Genomic DNA, 19,584 nt, shown 5'->3' with positions numbered 1-19,584 from the left:
CTAGGACGTTGTTGCAAGTCAACTCCCACAGGGCTGCGCAGGGAGTTGGCAAGGCTGTATGCTGACTAAGCTGAGCTCTGATTGGCCGCAAGACAATCGCTGCCAATCGTCTCATTGATCTAATTAATTAATCACTTTGCATTGCGATGCTCACTTGATATGTTATGCGACATTGTTCATACAACCAACAATACCTCGCTTACTCCCCTCAGGGCCTCAACATGAGCAGAGACGCTATCCTGGCTGCCCTCAAAACCACACCGACGAACGAACCACCCCAAACAACAGCCCTCCGACACGAAGCCCACTCCATCATCTCCGCTACTGACGCCCACGCCATCGAGCAATTACCCACCACACTACTCGACCTGCTCACGCAGATCATCAAACCTCTATTCACCAAGACGAGACACCCTCACTTGACGTCTACGGGGCGAAAATCTCTCGTAGCCTCTCCTCCGCCCTCAATTGCCAGCCGGTTTCTAGATGATGGGTCCGACGAGCCCCCATGGAAGACATCAACCCCTTTCACAGTGCCGTTACTGGAATATATCCTAACCAGCTACCTTGCCCTGCCATTCGACCCGCGAGAGAATACTCTCCGCAAGACGGCCATCGAAGCACACTTCCATCTCCTCGTCCCGCCTATTCTCAACATGATCGATGATGCGGCGCCCACGCCGTACAAGTCCGCGGGATGCAAGTTGCTGGCCATGCTGTGCGAGGTCCTCACTTCCACGCACTCTGAGATGCTCAAGCGCTCAGGTCTAGCGGATGTCATGGTCGACGCGCTGAGGACGAATTTCCTGTCGCTCCCGACGTTGACGCCCGAGGCGGACAGCCTGGCGCTACTGAGGGAAGTGTATGCTGCGTTTTTAGGGCTAGTGGATGCGCGATTCGTGATGCTTAGGCTTAGACTTAAGTTTAAGCTTGGGCCGCCGTCAAACCAGACTAAGGCACAAGGCGGGGCAGGGACGGACGAGGACAGCGACGACAAGAACATCGACACCGACTTCAACCCTTACCAGAACATGCTCACGCTAGTGTACAGGCATGGAATCATGGCCTCTTTGACACATTTATCTTCTTCAAGCACCAACGCTGGGTGCCTCTCAAACACGATCTCCGTGCCTCTTACCATGTTGCTCCTCCGGCAGATTCCACCCGTGTTTTCCAGAATGGGGATCCATTGCGTCAAACATCTCCAGGGACTCTTGCCCATGCTGAGAGCCTCGTTGATGGATCCTTTTCTCCTGGCCGCGCCGGATATGGTGAGCGCAATCCTTGACATTGTGGACAGTGTCTTTGATGTCGCGAGGACGAGGGTCCAACAGAAATGGTGGCCCGAAGTCCTGAGAGGGTTGGTGGGCTGTTGGGTGAATTGCGTTGACGAGAATGAGAATGAGAGTATACCAGCCGGAAAGACCGCATCCGCATCCACATCTACACACCTAGAAGACACGATGGCGCGGTTGAAGAAAATGGTAAAAACGCTGGGAGAGATTGTCGGTCCGAATGAGTGGAGTGTCGTCAAGAGAAGGCTTGTCGAGGAGGAAGACGATCTGACGGCCTTGTTTGGCGATTGAAGGAGGTAGAGGGAAAAGTAAATGCTGACTGGCGAAAGGAAGAGTGTCTCTAGTGCTGGGGCAGCAGTCTCCTAGAGAAATGATTCTGGCCCAGCTCTTTAGACACGAATACGCGCTCAGAGAGACACCCGGCAATGCGAGCCTCCTGCACACGGACGTAGCCCCGGCACTACGAGGGCTCGATACGCCTTCGGGACAGATGACTTGAGATCAAAAATACAAGGAGGGAGTCCCCCAATGAAGCGCAGGGTCGCGAGGCGCGGCAGCGGCGACCCCTTGACAATGGATAATGGCTGGGCTGAACACCTGCTTAGCACGGCTTGTGTAGGTAGTACACATCACAGTACACGGCCAGGAAGAGGAGGTCTCGGGTCGCAACCTCGATGATTGTACAATTCATCAACTCGCCGTCCAAGCCATTCGCAACTCAAGCAACTCCCATTCCAACACGGCAGGGAACAGAACAGTCAGTCCACGTCAATTCCTCTTTGTCCAACCTATTCCAATCTATTCGGGTATCGTAAAGAGGGCTATCACTAGAACACACGGAATCTCAAAAGAAAAAAACGAAGCCCTTCCTCGGTCAGCAACACCCCGCGCATCAAGAGTCAAGACCAATACCATCGACGTCCTCGCCCATGACAGGCCTCTGCTTGAACAGACTCTTCCCCCGCAACCACTTCCGATACGCCTTATACCTCTTCTTGCCGCCCATCTCTTCCTCCTCGGTCACGCTCAGCGGCTCCTCCACCTGGCCCGAGAGCACGTACTCCCAGTACTCCTCCAAGCTGGCCTCGGCCTTTTCGTCCATGGTCAACGTCACGGCTCCGCGCTCGTCATCATATTGACGCAGGATGGAGTCGTGTGGATACGCCTCGGCGGGATCTTGCGACGACGTGGTTTTGGACAGGTACTCGAGGTATTCGAGCGGGGCGGCCGAGTAGTCCGTCGCCGAGGTGGTGATCAGCGGGATCTTGCTCGGATGCGTCACGTAGCGCTCATACTCGGAGAGTTGGCGGACCGTGGGGTTCAACGACGACGTGATCAGCGAGGTGAAGGCCTGCAGGGCCAGTTCTTCCTTGGTCGGCGGACTACTCAGCAGCGAGCTGTTGGTCAGGTCGGTACTCCCCGCGACCGGCAGTTTGGGCACGCGAGGCACGGCCGACGGAGACTGGACCTCGAATGACGCCTCCTTGATGATGCCCGTGTAGTTCGTCCGGCGGGCCAACGTGTTATGCAGTTGCTGTTGAGCGTCGAGCCAGGGTCCCAGCGTGTTCGGTTTCGGGGTCGGCTCAACTGCGGTTGGAGGACCGGCGGCCGGACGTCCGTCGGCGGTGGTGGAAGTATCGTCCGACGGGGCAACTATTTTGACTCCCTTGCGCTGCTTGTCGTGTCCTCCTTCTCCGTCGCTTTCGTGCGCCGTCCGCACCTTAAACGGGCTGAGGTCGAACTTTCCCCCGGATGTGGAGCTGATGGGTATGTATCGCAGGTTCGAGTGCATCTTGAAGGAATGGAGTTTGCGGAACGACGAGATGGCCAGCGGCTTGTAGTATTCGATCCAGTAGTCGTCAAAGTACGCCAGCGGTCGGTCGCGGAGCTCTCGCGGCCAGAGCGACGGCGGCATCTGCGGTGACTCGAGGTATGCGTCGGTGTACCAGTGCCGGTAACTCGGCCGGCGCTTGCCGAACATGGACCGCGGGTCGGAGTGATGGAGGTAGTAATCCGTCGTCAGGTCCCAGAGCATCGGCTGGCCTTGGGCAAACACGTAGTTGCCCAGGAAGAGATTGTACGCCTCCTGTCGTTGGGCGTCCATGAACGAGTTGTTGTAGTACCGCTTGAAGCTCTCGACCATGTCGCGCGAGTGGCTCGTCCACTGGTTGATCTTGCGATACGTCGACATGGTGTTCACGAGATGCGAGCCACCGTACTGCACGGCGATCGTGTCACCGTGGTCGTGCCACATGTGGGTGAACAGATTGACGGCGTCCGAGTCGTATTCGACCGACGGCTCCTCGATCACGCCCAACGCCTGGAGTTGATAGCCCAGGGCCTTCTTCGCGATCACAAACTGCGCCGCGTTCGTACGGTCGAGACAGTCGATGCAATTGGTCCGAGCGACGCCACTTTGAAGTTTGAGACCGGATTCCTCGTCGTTGCCGTTCTGGAAGAATCCCGTCCGCGGCAAAATGTCTTCGGCTATTGCTTCTAGACTGCCAATGACATCTTGGTCCCGAGTTTTCGAGGCCCGACTCATGTCCCAGGCGTGGTATAGGATCTGCTTGTCTTTGGGCAGGAACTGGTTGAGGTAGTTCACCGCGACTGTGTACTCCTTAAGTAGTTTTGACTCTCTGGGAGTCCGCTCGCGGGCTTTCACGAGGTTGAGCACATATATCGGTGTGCCGTATCGTTTGAAGAGGTCATCAAAGTGCAGTGCCGCAGCACTGAAGAACGGATCTGCCACATTGAGATGGATGTCTGGTTTCGGTGAAACGCCCGTACTATCCTGCGTCCAGTGCAAGGGTATGCTGCCTCGGTGCTGCACATGCGACGTGTACTTGTTGTTCGCGAACAGCATTGGCCCAGGGGAGTGGAACGAGGTTGTCAACATCTCCGACACGATCTGTTCGGTTTCGACGTCATTTGCCACGTATCCGAGATCGTTGGCACCCCGTTTCAGGAACCTGGCGCCAGCGAAGAATCTGGACCGACGTGCGATGATGGTCACGTAGACCACTCTCCCCCAGTATACTGACAAGGCACTCTGATCGACATAACCATGGACAATTGACAGACACCAGTCATACGGGTTCTTCAGGGCTTGCTTCGCAGGCTTGAGAAGATGATGGTTCCAGACGAACATGTCGTTGTGGTCGGGTCTGTGAGGTGCAGCCAGATCTTCCTGCAATGCCTGGCGTTCACGCATGATATTGTGCTGCAACGTGCGGGTGACGTCGTACGAGTAGCTGAAGTAGAACGACCTCGTGAGGTCGAGATTGTTTAGGATGCTGACGAAGCGAGCTTCTTCGAGATGTCGATCCGTTTTGGCTCGTGTAGAGGCCGCCGTAACGAGGGGCATGAGTTCTGTTTTGTCAATCTGGTAGATGTAGTGCCCGCCAATCATGGCCACTTGACTTCGTTTGGTCACATACAGCATGTAGAATTGGGCCGTGAAGCGGATGAAACCAAGCAAGCCCCAAAAGCTGGTCTTGACCTTGAGTCCGCCCGTGGCACGATTACCCTCGTCGATGGCATTGAGGATTTGCTGCGTCTCTTTCTTGGTGTAGACAATGTCATCCTCTGTGATGTTGAGTTCGCCTGGTTCGGATGTTCGATCAATCTTCAAGATCCGGAATGCAGAGTCCAAAAGATCCGAGCCAACGATGTAATAGTAATTTGCGGTCTCATGCAGGGTGAACTTGTGCATTTTCACGACCCCTTCCTCTCCTACCTTGCTGACCAAGGCGCCTTTGTTGCGTTGAAGGGCGGCGGGAGATGGACTCGCGGTGCGATGGAAGGACTTGGAAAGATCTAGCTCGTCCTCCTCATCATCGATATCCTTCTGGCCAGGTGCCAGAGGTGGTTCGTCCGGAGGATTGTTCGACAGACTCGGATGAGGGTTTTTCTGAGGCACGATTTTCTCCGTCTCATCTATGTCGGATTTGTTGACCTCTAAAGCACGAGGCATGCCATCCTCAATTTTGACTTTCTGCGAAGCTGCATCATCGTTCAGTGTCCCTCCACTAACATCGTTGGTGGCATGATCTCCTTCATGCGCTGAACGGTCGTCGCCAGCGTTGACCGGCAGCTGGTTTGCAACGAATTCTTTGAAGGACTCCATCTTGGTATGCCAACGCAAACTCAAGGCATGTGACACCCTCGTCCGATGTCCACGGAGATTGTGCTGCCGAAAATGGCAATGGTCAGACAGTGTTCAACCCATTGGCGAGTCCCGCGTTGCTGGTCGATCACCAGTAGAGTAGCTGGGATTCGCAGATCGCTATACCGCCCCTCAATGTAGGTCCTAGTATGAGATGCAGGTGTACGGTCTAGACCCTAAGAGCTGGTGAGATGGTGGAGGTTTGGGAGAGAAGCTTTCTTTACCCTTGTCCGCCATGCGCGTTGGAGAAATGGCATGTCGGATGATGCCATTGTTCCTCGAACGGGACTAGTCTTGCCAAGACGTTATTCTCTTTATTTGGACTAGCCTGCCAAGCCGAGTCGACCGAGGCTCCTTTCCGCGCGTCTCGACGAGATCCAATACTACCTCGTAGTACGGGGTTGACTGGAGATTGAGATTGACTGCCTGCACGCGCACCCTCGGCTTCCGACACAGGCAAGCTATACCTCGTACTGCAGCCAGCAACAAGTACTAGCACGGCAGATCCCGCGTCTCCGTCCGAGCCCCTCTGGTTAATTGAGATTCACTACCGGGTAGAATCCTTCCCTGAAGCCTGTATTGTTAGCCGAGGATGCCCGCGCGGGTAGCTAGTACCGCCTTCAACTTTCGCTGTCCCGCGGCTCTTGGATTCACCCTCGGTGGCCTTATTGTCCAAGATGTAGCCACGAAATGAGGAGGAAGCTCTGAGCTTCCTAGTTGTCTAAATCTCACAAAGAACACATCACCCATGGCTTCCGTCGCTCCAGCTCCATTCTCCGAGCCCCTGCTCCCTCAGCTAGACCTGCCGACGAACCCGTACTACACCGAGAAACACCATCGTCTTCGTGCCTTCGTCCGCAACTACGTAGACACTGAGCTCGCTCCTTACGCGCAAGAGTGGGAAATAGCGGGCCAGGTACCGGAGAGCGTCCGTCTACGGCACTGCCAACTGGGGTTTGCGATTACGCACCCCGTGCTTGATCCTGCTGATGCAGGCGGTGTTCTACAACCCGCTGGTATCCCGTTCGATGAATGGGATACCTGGTGCAGTGTAATTCTGGGCGACGAGTTTGCTAGATTAGGCTGGTGTGGACCAATCTGGGGGTTAGGAGGTGGAAATGGCATTGGATGTCCTCCGATCAGTAGATTTGGGACGAAAGAGCAGAGACAGAAGTGGTTGCCCAAGGTTGCCAGAGGGGAGATCAGGTTCTGTTTAGGGATTACGGAACCGGATGGAGGAAGTGATGTTGCCAACATAAAGACGACGGCCGAGCGGAGAGGCAACAAATACATCGTGAACGGTAAGTGAAGCTAGCCAGAGGTGTTGCCTGGTACGGATTAACACCCATCTCAGGCAGTAAGAAGTGGATCACAAACGGCATCTGGTGCGATTTTTGCACGGCCGCTGTTAGAACAGGCGGACCCGGTCGCGGGGGTATTAGCTTGTTGGTTGTCCCACTGAAGGCGAAAGGCGCTTCGACCAGACGAATGGAGAACCAGGGTGTCAATGCAAGTGGTATGATGATCCTTTCCAGCTATGTTCGTATTCTTCACTAAGGCTCTCTAGGTTCGACCTTCATCACTTTCGAGGATGTTGAGGTCCCTGTCGAGAATCTGATCGGACAAGAGAACAAGGGTTTCCAGTTGATCATGTCAAACTTCAATCCCGAAAGGTTGTCGCTGGCGACCGCCGCACTGCGTCTAGCTCGAGTTTGCGCCCAGGACGCGTATGCTTACGCCTGCGATCGCGAGACTTTCGGCAAGAAATTGATCGAGCACCCTGGCATCAAGTCGAAGGTCGCTACGTTCGGAATCCTGATCGAACCCGCACATTCCTTCCTAGAACAACTCTGCTTCATCATCGAGACTTCCCGAGTCACAGGCAAGGAAGTGAACGTTGGGGGCATGACGGCCTTGTTGAAGGTTATGAGCACCAGGTGTCTGGAGCAGGTCTGTCGCGAGGCGCAACAAATCATGGGTGGAGCTGGCTATTCCAAGACTGGCCGAGGTGCTCGGATTGAGCAGATCAGCCGCGATGTGCGCGTGCATGTCGTGGGAGGTGGCAGCGAAGAGATCATGCTCGATCTGGCTGTCCGTCAGGAGGCGAGGGATGTGCAGCTGCGAGCAACAAAGCTTGCAGCATCATCGAAGTTGTAAGGAGACTTCAGACTAGACCAAGCTCCTGTTTTTTGCCCGCGATCATCTTGATCGCTTCGTCTTTCGGCGCTTCAGGGTTGTCGAACTGCCATTGTGCAAGCATGTCGACTGCTCTCTTGAGCCAAGGACCGCCCTTGGGACCACCCAATGCATCTTTGATTTGGTTGCCATTCAGAATAGCCACAACCGTATGCGCATTTTCGAGTTTCTGGTCGTGTATGAAAGTGAGAAACTTCTGGTATCGATCTGTCACTGCTGAGAAGTCTTCCTCCACAATATCGCAGAGGAGGGAGAAAAGGATATGCGACCGCCACGCCTCTCTACATTGTCTGAGCGCCATACCCACATCTGCTCGGGTAGCCTGGTCGTCATTGACCAGCTTCACAACCTCGAGAATCCTTGGCCGCAGATCGATGGCATCTTTCAGAGTTTTGCTCATCTTGTTCGTAGCCTTGATGCCCTCCCTCGATGACTGTTCAGCGCGGGCCGACGATCTTGCAAAAGGAGTGTATGCAGCCAGGAACCAGCTCAAGGATTGATCTTCCTTGGGTTTTAAAACCAAGCAGATCGACGACTTCTCCTCGAGGATGCGGCTCAATCCTTCGTATGCGATGAGTGCTTGGTTTGCGTCAACCGGGAAATCATCCTCAGCTGCCATTGGGTCACCGAACACGGTTGGATAAAGGTCGAATCTATTGATGTATTTCAATCCGGTGTATGGATCTGGTCCGGCCATGATCTTGCCGATCTCTACCCCTACGCGCTCTCGGCTGATTTTCAAGCGAAGAGCTTTGTGTATGCTCTTGTCTTTCATCGCTTCCTGCGCACTGGACTCGATAACATATCCTAACCGGCAAGCGAAGCGGATCAGGCGCAAAACTCGCAAAGGGTCGTCCTTGAATGTTTGGAATGGTGCAAGCGGCGTCCGGATAATCTTCTTCCTCATGTCATCCAGTCCTTTCTGGGTGAAATCTTCGACGGTTTGTGTGTCCAGGTTATAGAAGAGAGCATTGACTGTGGCATCTCGACGTAGGGCGTCTTCTTCAGCCGTGCCGAATTCCATCTGAGGGTTGCGGCTCTGTTCGTCGTAGACCTCTTTGCGGAGATTGACGAAATCGACATCGAGACCAAACATCCTTGTCGTGATCGTTTCGAGGTGCTTAGACTTTTCTGGGTTGGCTGCGATTGTATGGATATCTTTGACTTGTGGGTTAATGCCTTCCTTGATAGCTTCTTCCTCGTACTTGGCGCCGTGCTGCTTCATAAAAGCCTGCATGGCTTGGCCATACTGCAAGCCGGTCATAGAGCTCAGCGCCACATCGATGTCATGACTCTGGACACCTAGCAGCTTATCTCTGACCCAGCCTCCTGTCCATCGCAGCACAAGTTCCTTCATCCCCGGGGTGTCCTGCATTTGCTGCCGGCAATCTAGCAGACATTGTCGGAAAAGCTTCTCGGCTGGTGTTAACGGAAGTTGGACGGCGGTCATGGCTGGGCGCGTGCTTGACTGAGAGATGGTCTGCTTAAGTCGTAGAATCCTTTTGGTAGTATGTAGAGTTCGCAGGCTCATTATTTACCTTCGGGCTGAGGCCAGAAGTAAATATCACCGCGACTTTGGGTAAATCATGTTCATTGACATTATGTGAGTTGGCAAGCGTGCATGGACAAATGGTGATGTTTTCCCATCAAGCAAAGATTGAGTCACCGCAATCAGGAAACACAAACGATGTCATCAATGGCTGCCAGTCAGTCAGATTCGACTCCAACTGTTTGAATAATAGGCGAGTTTCGAGCAATGTTGGCGCGGTGTTTGTATCTGCTTGACTTTGCGACAATCTTCGTCTTTATCCATCAGGCTGCACATCAGCCTCATTTGAGGGAATGACAAAAACCACTACCACTCCGGAATATCATTTCTCCGCAGGCCGAATTCTACCTCGGTGCAAGCTCACTCGACGCTGGAGGGGCGCGCTCACTTAACTCTCTGAACCAGGATACTGCACTCCGTCGCGCAAACCTATGACGGTTCAACGCCGACTACCAATCCTTGGGAAGTAAGAAACATCTGAACGGCCAAAATGCGCGTGATCGGTCTCACAGGCTCGATCGCAACAGGCAAATCAACTTGTTCCCAGACACTCTCCTCTCCACCCTACTCCTTGCCCTTGGTAGACGCCGACTTGCTAGCACGGAAAGCCGTGGAACCGGGAACATGGGGCTATCGTCGCATAGTGTCTACGTTTGGTCCTACGACACCAGATCTGCTCCTTCCACCGTCAGATCCACTCTGTGAGGGCAAGGAGGATGGCCCTACAGGGAAAGGGAGACCATTGAACAGGCCCGCGTTGGGAAGAAGAGTATTTGGGAGCTCTGAAGAACGAACACGAGACAGGAAAAAGCTGAATGCAATTGTACACCCCGCGGTGCGGTTTTTGATGGCTCGAGCTATGTTATACTACTATTTCCGAGGGCACTGGGCCGTTCTGCTGGACATTCCACTGCTATTTGAGTCCGGATTGGACATCTTCTGCAGTACCGTCGTCGTGGTTGCTGTCTCAGATCCGAAAATCCAGATGGAGAGGTTACGAGCGAGAGACCCGCATTTGTCGGCAGAAGATGCAGAAAACAGGGTTAAAAGTCAGGTTGATGTTCGTGAAAAGGCTGCGCGCTGTGAGCGGCGGAATAATGGCAAGACAGACGCCGGCAAGGGTTTCGTGCTTTACAATGATGGCAGCAAGGAGGACCTGAAGCTTCAGATCGCCGATATGATGCAGAAAGTGAAATCGGGCAGTCCCCGATGGTGGAGCCTGCTGCTCCTGGTTTGTCCGCCCCTGATGGCTACGGTCGCTTCTTGGGAGGTGCTCTGGAATTGGTATGCCAGAAGGAAAACCATCAAGGAGAGAGGCGCAGAGCTGGCAAAGCCCAAAATATGACAAGTTATGCACTGTTGACTCGGGTCCGAGGGGAGGACCAGCTGACGGTGAAATCAGACGAGAGGAGCTTTCAATAGAGCATTACTATGGGGGGAAAGGATCGTATCTGCTAGACACAATAATGTCAGTTTCGCGACTCTCCATCTCGATGCAGCCAGTCACGTAATAGCAACACCACAGTTGAAGCAGCTCATCAGCGAGGCAGTATGTAGTCCGTACTCGGTATGTCCACAAACAAGGCTGACGGAGGCCCGCTGCCCACTACAGCTGGCAATACTGTAAAATTCCGTGAGGTGCTGCACTCTGCCTCGTACTGAATATGCTCTTCAGTTCCACTTCATATGATTTTCTCGACTCCCTGTCTGGATCAGCTAGTCCTGTTGGCCCGTGTCAGCGATCAAACGGAACTTGTATTCGGCAAAGTCAAACACCACCCTAGCACTCACAGGAAAAGGAATGGAATGAAATGAGGTAAACGCAAGTATGCATGACGACCCGCCGCCACCTCGCGATTCAATCTCTAAAAAAAGGAAAACACAGCCCGCGAACCCCCTGATCCGAGGGATCGTGGCCTTCTGCGATCAGAAGCCCCATGTAGGAATTGTACGCAGAACTGGATCCACGCCGACGCCGACAACCACAAACACAACTAGCGGCGACACAAGGACAAGTCCAAGTGCAAATTCAAGTTCAAGCACAAGTTTACCCGTCGTGCTCGCCATCTCAGACCTCCCGAAACGATACACGGCTTACGCGCCCCTTCTACTACTGCCCCCGTCATTCATCAGCGCGGCACAGCAGACTCCTCCTCTCGCCGCATGGCCACGCTTCTACAGCACGCTAACGGAAAGCCAGAGGGCCGCTCTATTCAGATGTATTACCGAGGAGGGATTCCGTGGGCTAGACATTTCGCGGATCGCGATCAACGCACCCATTGCTGCGTCGGAGGGGGAGGTTACTAACCAAGTGGCAGCGGAAGAGGGACGACTTGAAGGTGGATATGACGATAAGGACAAGGACTGCACGAGGCGTCCAAACGTCCTTCGAAGCCCCTCGGGCTTGATCCCCGTGTATGGTGATTGGGGCCCTGCGCTCCCGTTCGAGCAGCATAGAGTACGTACTCTAACGCCCACAGCGGAGGACTTCCAGGCCGCGTTCTGGACGGCCACGGCCCAGCATGAAGGCGTTACGCAGGTTTGGGCGCCACTTTACACGATGTTCAGCCGGGGGAATGTGTCTGAGAAGGCGCGCATTCTGGGCTTGCGGTCTTGGTTTCCGGGAATGACCACGGCACGCGAGTCAGAGGTCGACGTTGAGATTGAATTCGGGAGTCACGACGACGTCACCATGGTGGATGTTGTGGACATGTACGTCGGGATTGGATACTTTGCTTTTTGCTATCTGAAGAGGGGAGTGCGGCGGGTTTACGGGTGGGATATCAATCCATGGAGTATCGAGGGGCTGAGAAGGGGTTGTGACAGGAATGGATGGAAGTGCCTGGTTGTCAATGTGGACGCGATTGGGAGTGTAGGAAGTGCAGCGGGAGGAAGCGTAAGGGAGCTCGCGGAACGGATTCGAGAAGGCGACCAGGGCGGGCCAGGAGAACAGAACGTGGTGAGATGTGTGGCATTCTTGGGAGACAACAAGTGGGCAGCGAAAGTCTTGCAGGAGATTCAGTCTGAGTTAAGGAGGATGGAGGGCAATGCTCGGGTGGAGAGGTCGAACCTGAACATCAGGCATGCCAACCTGGGCTTACTGCCTACTTCGAGAGCGAGCTGGCGTGACGCCGTGGTTATTCTCACAACCATGCATGAGGGTGGAAAAGGTGGCTGGCTTCACGTTCACGAGAACGTCGATATGCGGGAGATCGAGCGTATGACTGGAGAAGTTGTCGACCAAGTCAACAGGCTGCTTCAGGTCAGCCCGGGCGACCGTCGTTTCCACGCATGTTGCCAACACGTTGAGCAGGTCAAGACGTATGCGCCTGGAGTCATGCATTGTGTTTTTGATGTCGCAATCACATCAAATGGTTAACCCCATCATCCCTTCATCCCTATTTTGTCATACTCGTACAGGTTATCTCTCTTGTCCCGGCCTCACGCCCGCCGTAGGAATTTCCGAGGGATATTCCTCTCGACAATGGTCTGCTGTTGCTCTCTAAATATCCGGTCGGCTTGATCTTCCAGCAGGTCGTGTTTCCTAAAGTGCTCGATATCTTCTGGATGGATCAAGTCCTCTTCTCTTGTGTTCTCATCATGGTACTTCTCGAAATGGTGGATCTCGTATTCATATTCATCGTCGCCGTGATGACCGGGTCCCAGGCCGAAGTCGGGGAGCTTCTTGCCCTCATTGATCTTCTTGGTCCACTGATCTCGAGTGATGACGCCACTTTGATAGGGGTCAAAGATCTTGAAGACGTCGAAGACGGCTTTGTCTTTCTGGTCTGCGGGTGTATCTTTTAGAGATTCGTCGTCCAGACCGTAGATTCGGCGGACCTCGTCGGGCGTCCAGGACCCGTCGTTGTTGAAGTCGTGTAGCGAGAAGAAGGAGGCCGGGTCGAAGTTGGATATATCTGCGCGTGTCAGTTCAACTGGCTCATGTGCAGATGCAGACTTGGACGAACGATGCTCTTCCTGCATATGGTACAGTGCCCAATCGTCCGCGGGATTGACTCGTTCATCAGGATGGACGCCATGAGCGCTGGTGACGGCAACAAGCGCGAGGAGCGCAGCAGTGATGCTTTTCATGTTGGACTGCAGGCAGTGTTCGTCTTACATTGGTGGCTCTCAATTGCTGAAGTCGTGGTCAAATATCTGATTTACTGGTGTTGCTGCAGCAGTCGGATGACATAATGTCGCCCAGGGAGGAATCTAGCCTGCCTAGGCGTATCACGACTCCTAACTGACCGTAGCTTTGTGCCTGGCGATCGGAGAGCCTAACCGAGGCAGCCTAAAGCAAGCTACAGTAGCTGGCACCTACTAAGCATTGCTCATACCCACAAAGACAAGAACTCGTTCCTCCAACGCAGAGGGGCACCGAAGCTCTATGCTCGACCACTTCTTTCTGGTCCAACTTCCTGCAACATGTGGCAGATGGCGCCGAGGGAAACAGCTGCGAAGTCGTCCATGGATATAATGTTGTACGAATGCTCACAGGAGCCCAGGTGATACCATCACTGAGCTCTGTCTGTCTCGTGGGTTTGTTTGCTTCAATTTCCAGTTCGTCTGCATGATCCCGGCCACTCTCACTCGTCACTCACCGTCCTTCCCTGTTGCCTTAGATTTCACCTTTCTTCAGCCGCACCCTTGGGTTGCTCCAATGATGTCTTTGCTTCTGATCTCTGTCAACCACCTTGAGGCTGTTACGGTCCCGCAATGGCGATCAATGACAGCGCCACAAAATTGGCAGACCGATTGGAAGTAAATCTGGGACAACGAGACGAAGACTATCTCACTGAATCAGAAGATGAATCTGGATCTCAACTATTGAGCTCAGCGAGCCAGGTCGACTTCGATCTCAACAAAGCAACCTTGAACAACTACATCATCGCCCACGCCAACGATGGTGTCGACACCGTGGCAGCCCGAGAGATCAAAAACGGTGAATCTAACAGGATTATCGACCAAGCCCGCGAGTATCAGCAAGAGCTCTTTGATAAGGCCAAAGATGAGAACATCATCGCTGTCCTCGATACTGGCAGCGGCAAGACCCTCATTGCTGCGTTGCTGATTAGACACTATCTCCACGAAGAAATCATTACTCGAAACCAGGGCAAGGCGGCGAAGATCGTATTCTTTCTGGTCAACAGTGTCCATCTTGCTCGACAACAGGCTCGCTTTCTCAGCAGCAATCTACCACAGAAGGTCATCCCTCTCTTCGGGGATACATCTGACGACCTGTGGAAGAAAGCGGAATGGAGCAGAATCTTTGCCGAAAACAGCGTCGTGGTCTGCACAGCTGCTGTGCTCGATTCTTGTCTCATGCATTCGTTTGTCAAGATTGGCCAGATCTCTCTTCTTATCTTCGATGAAGCTCACCACTGCAAGAAGAACCACCCATATTCGCGGATCATCAGGGACTACTACCTCAAATGGAAAGGTGACAGACCGCGCATCTTCGGCATGACAGCTTCCCCTGTTGACTCTAAGCGAGACATTGCCAAGGTGGTTTCTGATCTGGAGGCGTTGTTGCAGAGCAAGATCGTCACGACGACTGATCTCTCCATCTACGAGTTTGCGCCTCGAGCAAAGGACGTCATCTGGCTCTACCCTCCGCTAGACGGTGAATATCAGACCGATCTATGTTCTACCCTCGAGCCGCTGTGTGGGTTTGTCAAAGACTTGGCTCATTACTTCATTTTCTCGCGGTTCGCCTCCAAACACCTGGGAGGGTGGGCAGCAGACAGGATCTGGAAATATGCACTCCCAACCTCTGAGCACCAGTCGGCGGCAATCGTCCGAAAATATGAGCGGAGCGTAGCATACATGGAGATAACAGACCCCAATCAGCGACAGGCAAAGATGAAACTGATTCGAGAGGCTGTTTCGGTCGTGCACAGATACACCTTCCGTCCCCCGCAGGTCGATGAGGACAGGGAACTGTCTCCGAAAGTGACAAAGCTGTATGAGGAGCTGAAAGACCGGTATTTGGCGGGGCCAACCACTCGATCGATAGTATTTGTCGAGGAGAGACTGACGGCCATGATTCTTTGCGACCTCTTTGAGTCCGTTGCTCTCCCCCACCTCCGCCCTGGCGTTCTCGTCGGAGTTTCACAGTCTGGAATAGAGGCAGGTTCGTGGCGGGACCAAGAAACCGTTATGGAGAAGTTCAGGACTGGAGTCATCAACATCATCTTTGCAACCAGCGTCGCCGAAGAGGGCATTGACATCCCGCAGTGCAACCTTGTCATCCGCTTTGACCTTTACAAAACTCCCATCCAATATATGCAGAGTCGAGGCAGAGCGCGAATGAAGGATTCAGTCTTTGTGCATATGATTGAAGAAGGAAATTTCTCACAGGAAGCAGGTGTCAACTTTGCCATGCAGCAGGACGAATATATCAGAGAGTACTGTCGGCAACTGCCACCGGATCGGTTGTTGGGCCAAGGCTCCAAGTTAAAACAACTGATGGCCAGAGATGCGAGTTGCCAGAGCTTCGTCACTGGTGCTGGCGTTCTAGCAAATTATGCAAACTCGCTACTGTTGCTCAAGCGCTACACCGAGTCGCTGAAGAAGATCGGAGCGGCTTCCTCTGAGATTTACGATGAGATGATCGGCGCCGAAGAGAACATGTTTCAGTACAAGGTCATCCTTCCTCCTACCGATGACCCGCGAACTGCTGGAGTGAAAGGAGCCAAGGGTGAACCACGAACAAACAAGGCGTTGGCGAAGCGCTCGGCTGCATGGCATTGCATCTACAAACTGCGGAAAGCCCATCTGTTGGACGAGAATCTGGACAGTATCTTCTCGAAGGTGAAACCAGCCAATCTGAATGCTCGTATTGCCGTATCCGAGAGGAAGGATGAGTACGACAAGAAAGTGAAACCGGATTTCTGGGTTAACAGCGGAACAACATCACCCATACTACCTACTGAGCTGTTCGTCACACACATACGGGTCGAGCCTGAATCAAGCGCATGGTCATCCGAGGGTGTGCTTCTCTTTTCTCGCGCGAAACTCCCAGCCATCCCCAGATTCTCTGTCTATGTGGACAATAATGTTGAGAAGCATGTCACGTTTTACCAATATGCGGACCCAGTCGTCGTCACCACTGATCAAGTCGAAGCATTGACTACTTACACTCTAAATGGCATCTTTTACGATATCTTCAACAAGCAATATTCCCACAACTCGACCTCAATGAGCTACTGGCTGGCCCCCCCAGGGCAGCCAGGACAATCGAGGGCTTTCGAAAAGGTCGTACATATGAAACAGCTTTTGGCTGCAGGGGCACCTGAACGAGGAAAGTGGAACCCTTCTACGAGTTCATCCGATGCACGTAAATGGTGTAACGCCTTTCTCGTCGACCGAGGAAGCGGAAAGTTCCGCTATTTCACGGGAGAAATTCTGCCGGGAAAGACGATCTTCGATGCCACCCCTGACAGCGCAAAGAGCCTGAACAAAAAGTACGACAAGACAATCATTGAATTCTCGGACAGCACCTGGAGAGCGAAGTCGAAGGATTTTGAGAAAGAAGTCAAGGACGGGTATGATGCACATCAGCCTGTACTGGACGCCAAAGCAATCATAGCAGGTCGGAAGTACACCAAGAAATGTCCCGAGAAAGAACAGCGATATGCCTTCTGCCACATTGCTCCACAGCCATTGGAACTCGGTCGGATCTCTTATTCAGTGGCCCAAACGTGCATACTGTGGCCTTCTATTCTTCACAGATTGGAAGGCTACCTCATCGTAAGGGAGGCCTTCCAGAAGCTTGACCTTGAGCACGTACCTCTGGACTTGGCTTTGGAGGCTTATACTCAAAACTCTTCCGCCGAAGCAGAGATTGCCGGATCTGGATCGGATGCTGGGGGTCAGCATCGGCCGGAAGGGGAGGAGCAGCCTGACACGTCCAAGGAGACGGGTGCCATGAATTACGAGCGGCTCGAATTCATAGGAGATTCGCTTCTCAAGTTGATGACCACCATCACAGTCTACAACCGCACGACCTGTAACGAGGAGGGCATGCACTGCAAACGTATGAACCTGCTATCGAATAGTCGGCTGTGCGAGACAGCTTCGGCGCCTCATTACGAGCTCTACCGCTACATCCGTTCGACCGGCGAGAGTTGGCGAGATACCTGGTACCCTGAGTTTCTGGAGCGGGTTGGAAAGGGTCGTATCATCAAATTGACAGACAAGCACCGCAAGCATGCCCTGGGCAAGAAGACCATCGCAGATGTATGCGAGGCGACGATCGGAGCATGTATCATGACGAGCCAGCATTTACCCACGGAAGAGAAGTTCGACCTCGGAATCAAAGCAATCACCAAGCTTGTCGAACACCCTGACCATGCGATCAACTCTTGGAAGGAGGTCCTGCCCATGTACAAGCCTGCCGCCTGGGTCGGAGAGCTCAACGATCCGATAGCCAATGATTATGCGGACAAAGTCTTCGCGGTTACGGGCTATCGATTCAAACATCCACGCTTGATCCGCTCAGCCATGACCCACTCGTCGGACCAGCACTCTCCCGTGCAAGATCTCCAGCGCCTCGAGTTCCTCGGTGACGCATGTCTCGATTGGGTCTGTATCTGGTGGCTCTTCTCGACCAATCCGACCCGAGATCCGCAGTGGTTGACCGAGCACAAAATGGCCATGGTGAGCAACAAATTCCTGGCCGCTCTTGCCGTCATCCTAGGGTTCAACAAGTTCGTCTACGCCACGAGTACCGCCGTTTACGACGAGATTGGCAGCTACGCAAGCAAGGTGCAAGAAGCGTGGGCAGACGCCAATGTGAAACCCGATTTCTGGACCCGCGTGGTCACCGGCTCCAATGTCCCCAAAGTCCTCGCCGACCTGGTGGAGAGCTATCTCGGGGCCGTGCTCGTGGACTCCAACTTCGACTTCAGAGAGATTGAGAAGTTCTTTGAAAAGCACGTCAAGTGGCACTTTGAGAACATCGAGGCCTACGATACATTCGCGAACCGTCATCCGACCACCCATCTTGTCCGTCTCCTGACTCAAGATTTCGGCTGCCGCAAAGCCGTGCCCGTCCCGACTGAAGGATCTGTCCCACCCACCACGCACGCCGAAGAAGGAGAAGACGGCGATGTTGACGTTGATGGAGGCGATGCCGCAATGACAGGCGTGGAATGCCATTTGGGGTGGATGGTGCATGGCAAGATCGTGACCATCGGCAAGGGCCACAGTGTGAAGTACGCAAAAGTCCGAGCAAGCAAGGCTGCACTGAAGATCTTGGGGAAATTGACCGTCGACGAATTCAGAAAGCAGTGGAAATGTGATTGCCAGACAGAGAGGCGGAAGGCGTCGGTGGGGAGCGTGAAGTCGAGCACCAATTATCAATCAACGAGCTAGCAAGTGAGGGCAATCCACAAGGGCACGCCTGTGAAACTGACTGACCAACTGACTGGAGTCACGCAGAGGACACGATAGGGTACGATAGGGTACGATATAACAGCGAGCGAGCGAGCAAGCAAATCATGAAACCCACAATCTCATACGAGTACGAGCAGGCGTAGGATAGGCGGAGGTGGAGGCATAGAGAACGAAACCGAAAAACGAGAAAACGTCCCTAGAGTTGAAGATTCGATGCCATTCATCCCTATGGCTAGGCGCCACGAAAACGTAGATCGAGTACTTACTCCCGTCCGTGATGTCGTTACATGATGCGTGGCCCGACTTGATGCCTGTGTATGCGCAACTCTCTCTCTCTCTCTCTCTCTCTCTCTCTCTCTCTCTCTCTCTCTCTCTCTCTCTCTCTCTCTCTCTCTCTCTCTCTCTCTCTCTCTCTCTCTCTCTCTCTCTCTCTCTCTGTGTGTGTGTGTGTGTCTGTCTGTCTTATGGAATACACAGTCTCCTTCACTCCCTCCCTCACTCACCCACTCACCCATCAACACACTCACAAATATAAACCCACAGAGAGAGCAGTCAACTTGGAGTACATTGCAATACATTGCAGTACGCACATACGTACCCCAGGCAAAAAACCACGGGCATCAACGTCGGCGGTAGTGAACAGACACGCGTGAATGCGGAGACGTTGAAATGCAGATTGCCAATGACCGCCGAGGGCGTTGAAACTATGTAGTAACAACAGTGAATACTGTATACTGAACTGTGTGCATGGAAGGGATCACGATCACGACCACGGCGTCGAGCCAGACGAACGAACACCACTGACCGGGAGACTGCGAGACCGGGAGACTGGATGAATCTAATTCATTCATTCTCTCCCAATATACTGAGTATATGCACTCCGTACTTGTAGGGGTTATGGGCACTACACGCTACACGCTTGCCCTTGCCCTTGCCCTTGCCCGTGTACGCGTTGCTGTCCGTCCTCTTTAATT

The 19,584-nt window shown here is 53.5% G+C and overlaps 8 protein-coding genes across 8 annotated transcripts; 5 read left to right on the top strand and 3 right to left on the bottom strand.

The window, feature by feature from the left end:
- Window positions 1–221: 221 nt before the first annotated feature.
- Window positions 222–1,586, top strand: G647_07204 (uncharacterized protein; the record flags this gene model as incomplete). Its single annotated transcript, XM_008731520.1, has 1 exon — window positions 222–1,586. One exon carries the CDS (start codon window positions 222–224, stop codon window positions 1,584–1,586), a length of 1,365 nt encoding a protein of 454 aa, XP_008729742.1.
- A 601-nt stretch (window positions 1,587–2,187) lies between these two features.
- Window positions 2,188–5,424, bottom strand: G647_07203 (uncharacterized protein; the record flags this gene model as incomplete). Its single annotated transcript, XM_008731519.1, has 1 exon — window positions 2,188–5,424. The coding sequence occupies one exon, from the start codon at window positions 5,422–5,424 to the stop codon at window positions 2,188–2,190; it is 3,237 nt and encodes a 1,078-aa protein (XP_008729741.1).
- A 787-nt stretch (window positions 5,425–6,211) lies between these two features.
- Window positions 6,212–7,620, top strand: G647_07202 (uncharacterized protein; the record flags this gene model as incomplete). The annotated part of the gene is made up of 3 exons (XM_008731518.1): window positions 6,212–6,768; window positions 6,822–6,979; window positions 7,031–7,620. 3 exons carry the CDS (start codon window positions 6,212–6,214, stop codon window positions 7,618–7,620), a joined length of 1,305 nt encoding a protein of 434 aa, XP_008729740.1.
- Window positions 7,621–7,627: 7 nt separating this feature from the next.
- G647_07201 (uncharacterized protein) lies at window positions 7,628–9,109 on the bottom strand (the record flags this gene model as incomplete). Its single annotated transcript, XM_008731517.1, has 1 exon — window positions 7,628–9,109. The coding sequence occupies one exon, from the start codon at window positions 9,107–9,109 to the stop codon at window positions 7,628–7,630; it is 1,482 nt and encodes a 493-aa protein (XP_008729739.1).
- Window positions 9,110–9,698: 589 nt separating this feature from the next.
- G647_07200 (dephospho-CoA kinase) lies at window positions 9,699–10,553 on the top strand (the record flags this gene model as incomplete). Its single annotated transcript, XM_008731516.1, has 1 exon — window positions 9,699–10,553. One exon carries the CDS (start codon window positions 9,699–9,701, stop codon window positions 10,551–10,553), a length of 855 nt encoding a protein of 284 aa, XP_008729738.1.
- Window positions 10,554–11,036: 483 nt separating this feature from the next.
- G647_07199 (uncharacterized protein) lies at window positions 11,037–12,587 on the top strand (the record flags this gene model as incomplete). Its single annotated transcript, XM_008731515.1, has 1 exon — window positions 11,037–12,587. The coding sequence occupies one exon, from the start codon at window positions 11,037–11,039 to the stop codon at window positions 12,585–12,587; it is 1,551 nt and encodes a 516-aa protein (XP_008729737.1).
- A 62-nt stretch (window positions 12,588–12,649) lies between these two features.
- On the bottom strand, window positions 12,650–13,300 carry G647_07198 (uncharacterized protein; the record flags this gene model as incomplete). Its single annotated transcript, XM_008731514.1, has 2 exons — window positions 12,650–13,125; window positions 13,177–13,300. 2 exons carry the CDS (start codon window positions 13,298–13,300, stop codon window positions 12,650–12,652), a joined length of 600 nt encoding a protein of 199 aa, XP_008729736.1.
- A 627-nt stretch (window positions 13,301–13,927) lies between these two features.
- Window positions 13,928–18,589, top strand: G647_07197 (uncharacterized protein; the record flags this gene model as incomplete). The annotated part of the gene is made up of 1 exon (XM_008731513.1): window positions 13,928–18,589. One exon carries the CDS (start codon window positions 13,928–13,930, stop codon window positions 18,587–18,589), a length of 4,662 nt encoding a protein of 1,553 aa, XP_008729735.1.
- Between the last annotated feature and the right edge of the window lie 995 nt (window positions 18,590–19,584).

This window comes from Cladophialophora carrionii, assembly GCF_000365165.1.
Source record: "Cladophialophora carrionii CBS 160.54 unplaced genomic scaffold supercont1.6, whole genome shotgun sequence".
NCBI classification, from domain to species: domain Eukaryota; kingdom Fungi; phylum Ascomycota; class Eurotiomycetes; order Chaetothyriales; family Herpotrichiellaceae; genus Cladophialophora; species Cladophialophora carrionii.
This window is presented reverse-complemented; position numbering and strand designations above follow the sequence as displayed.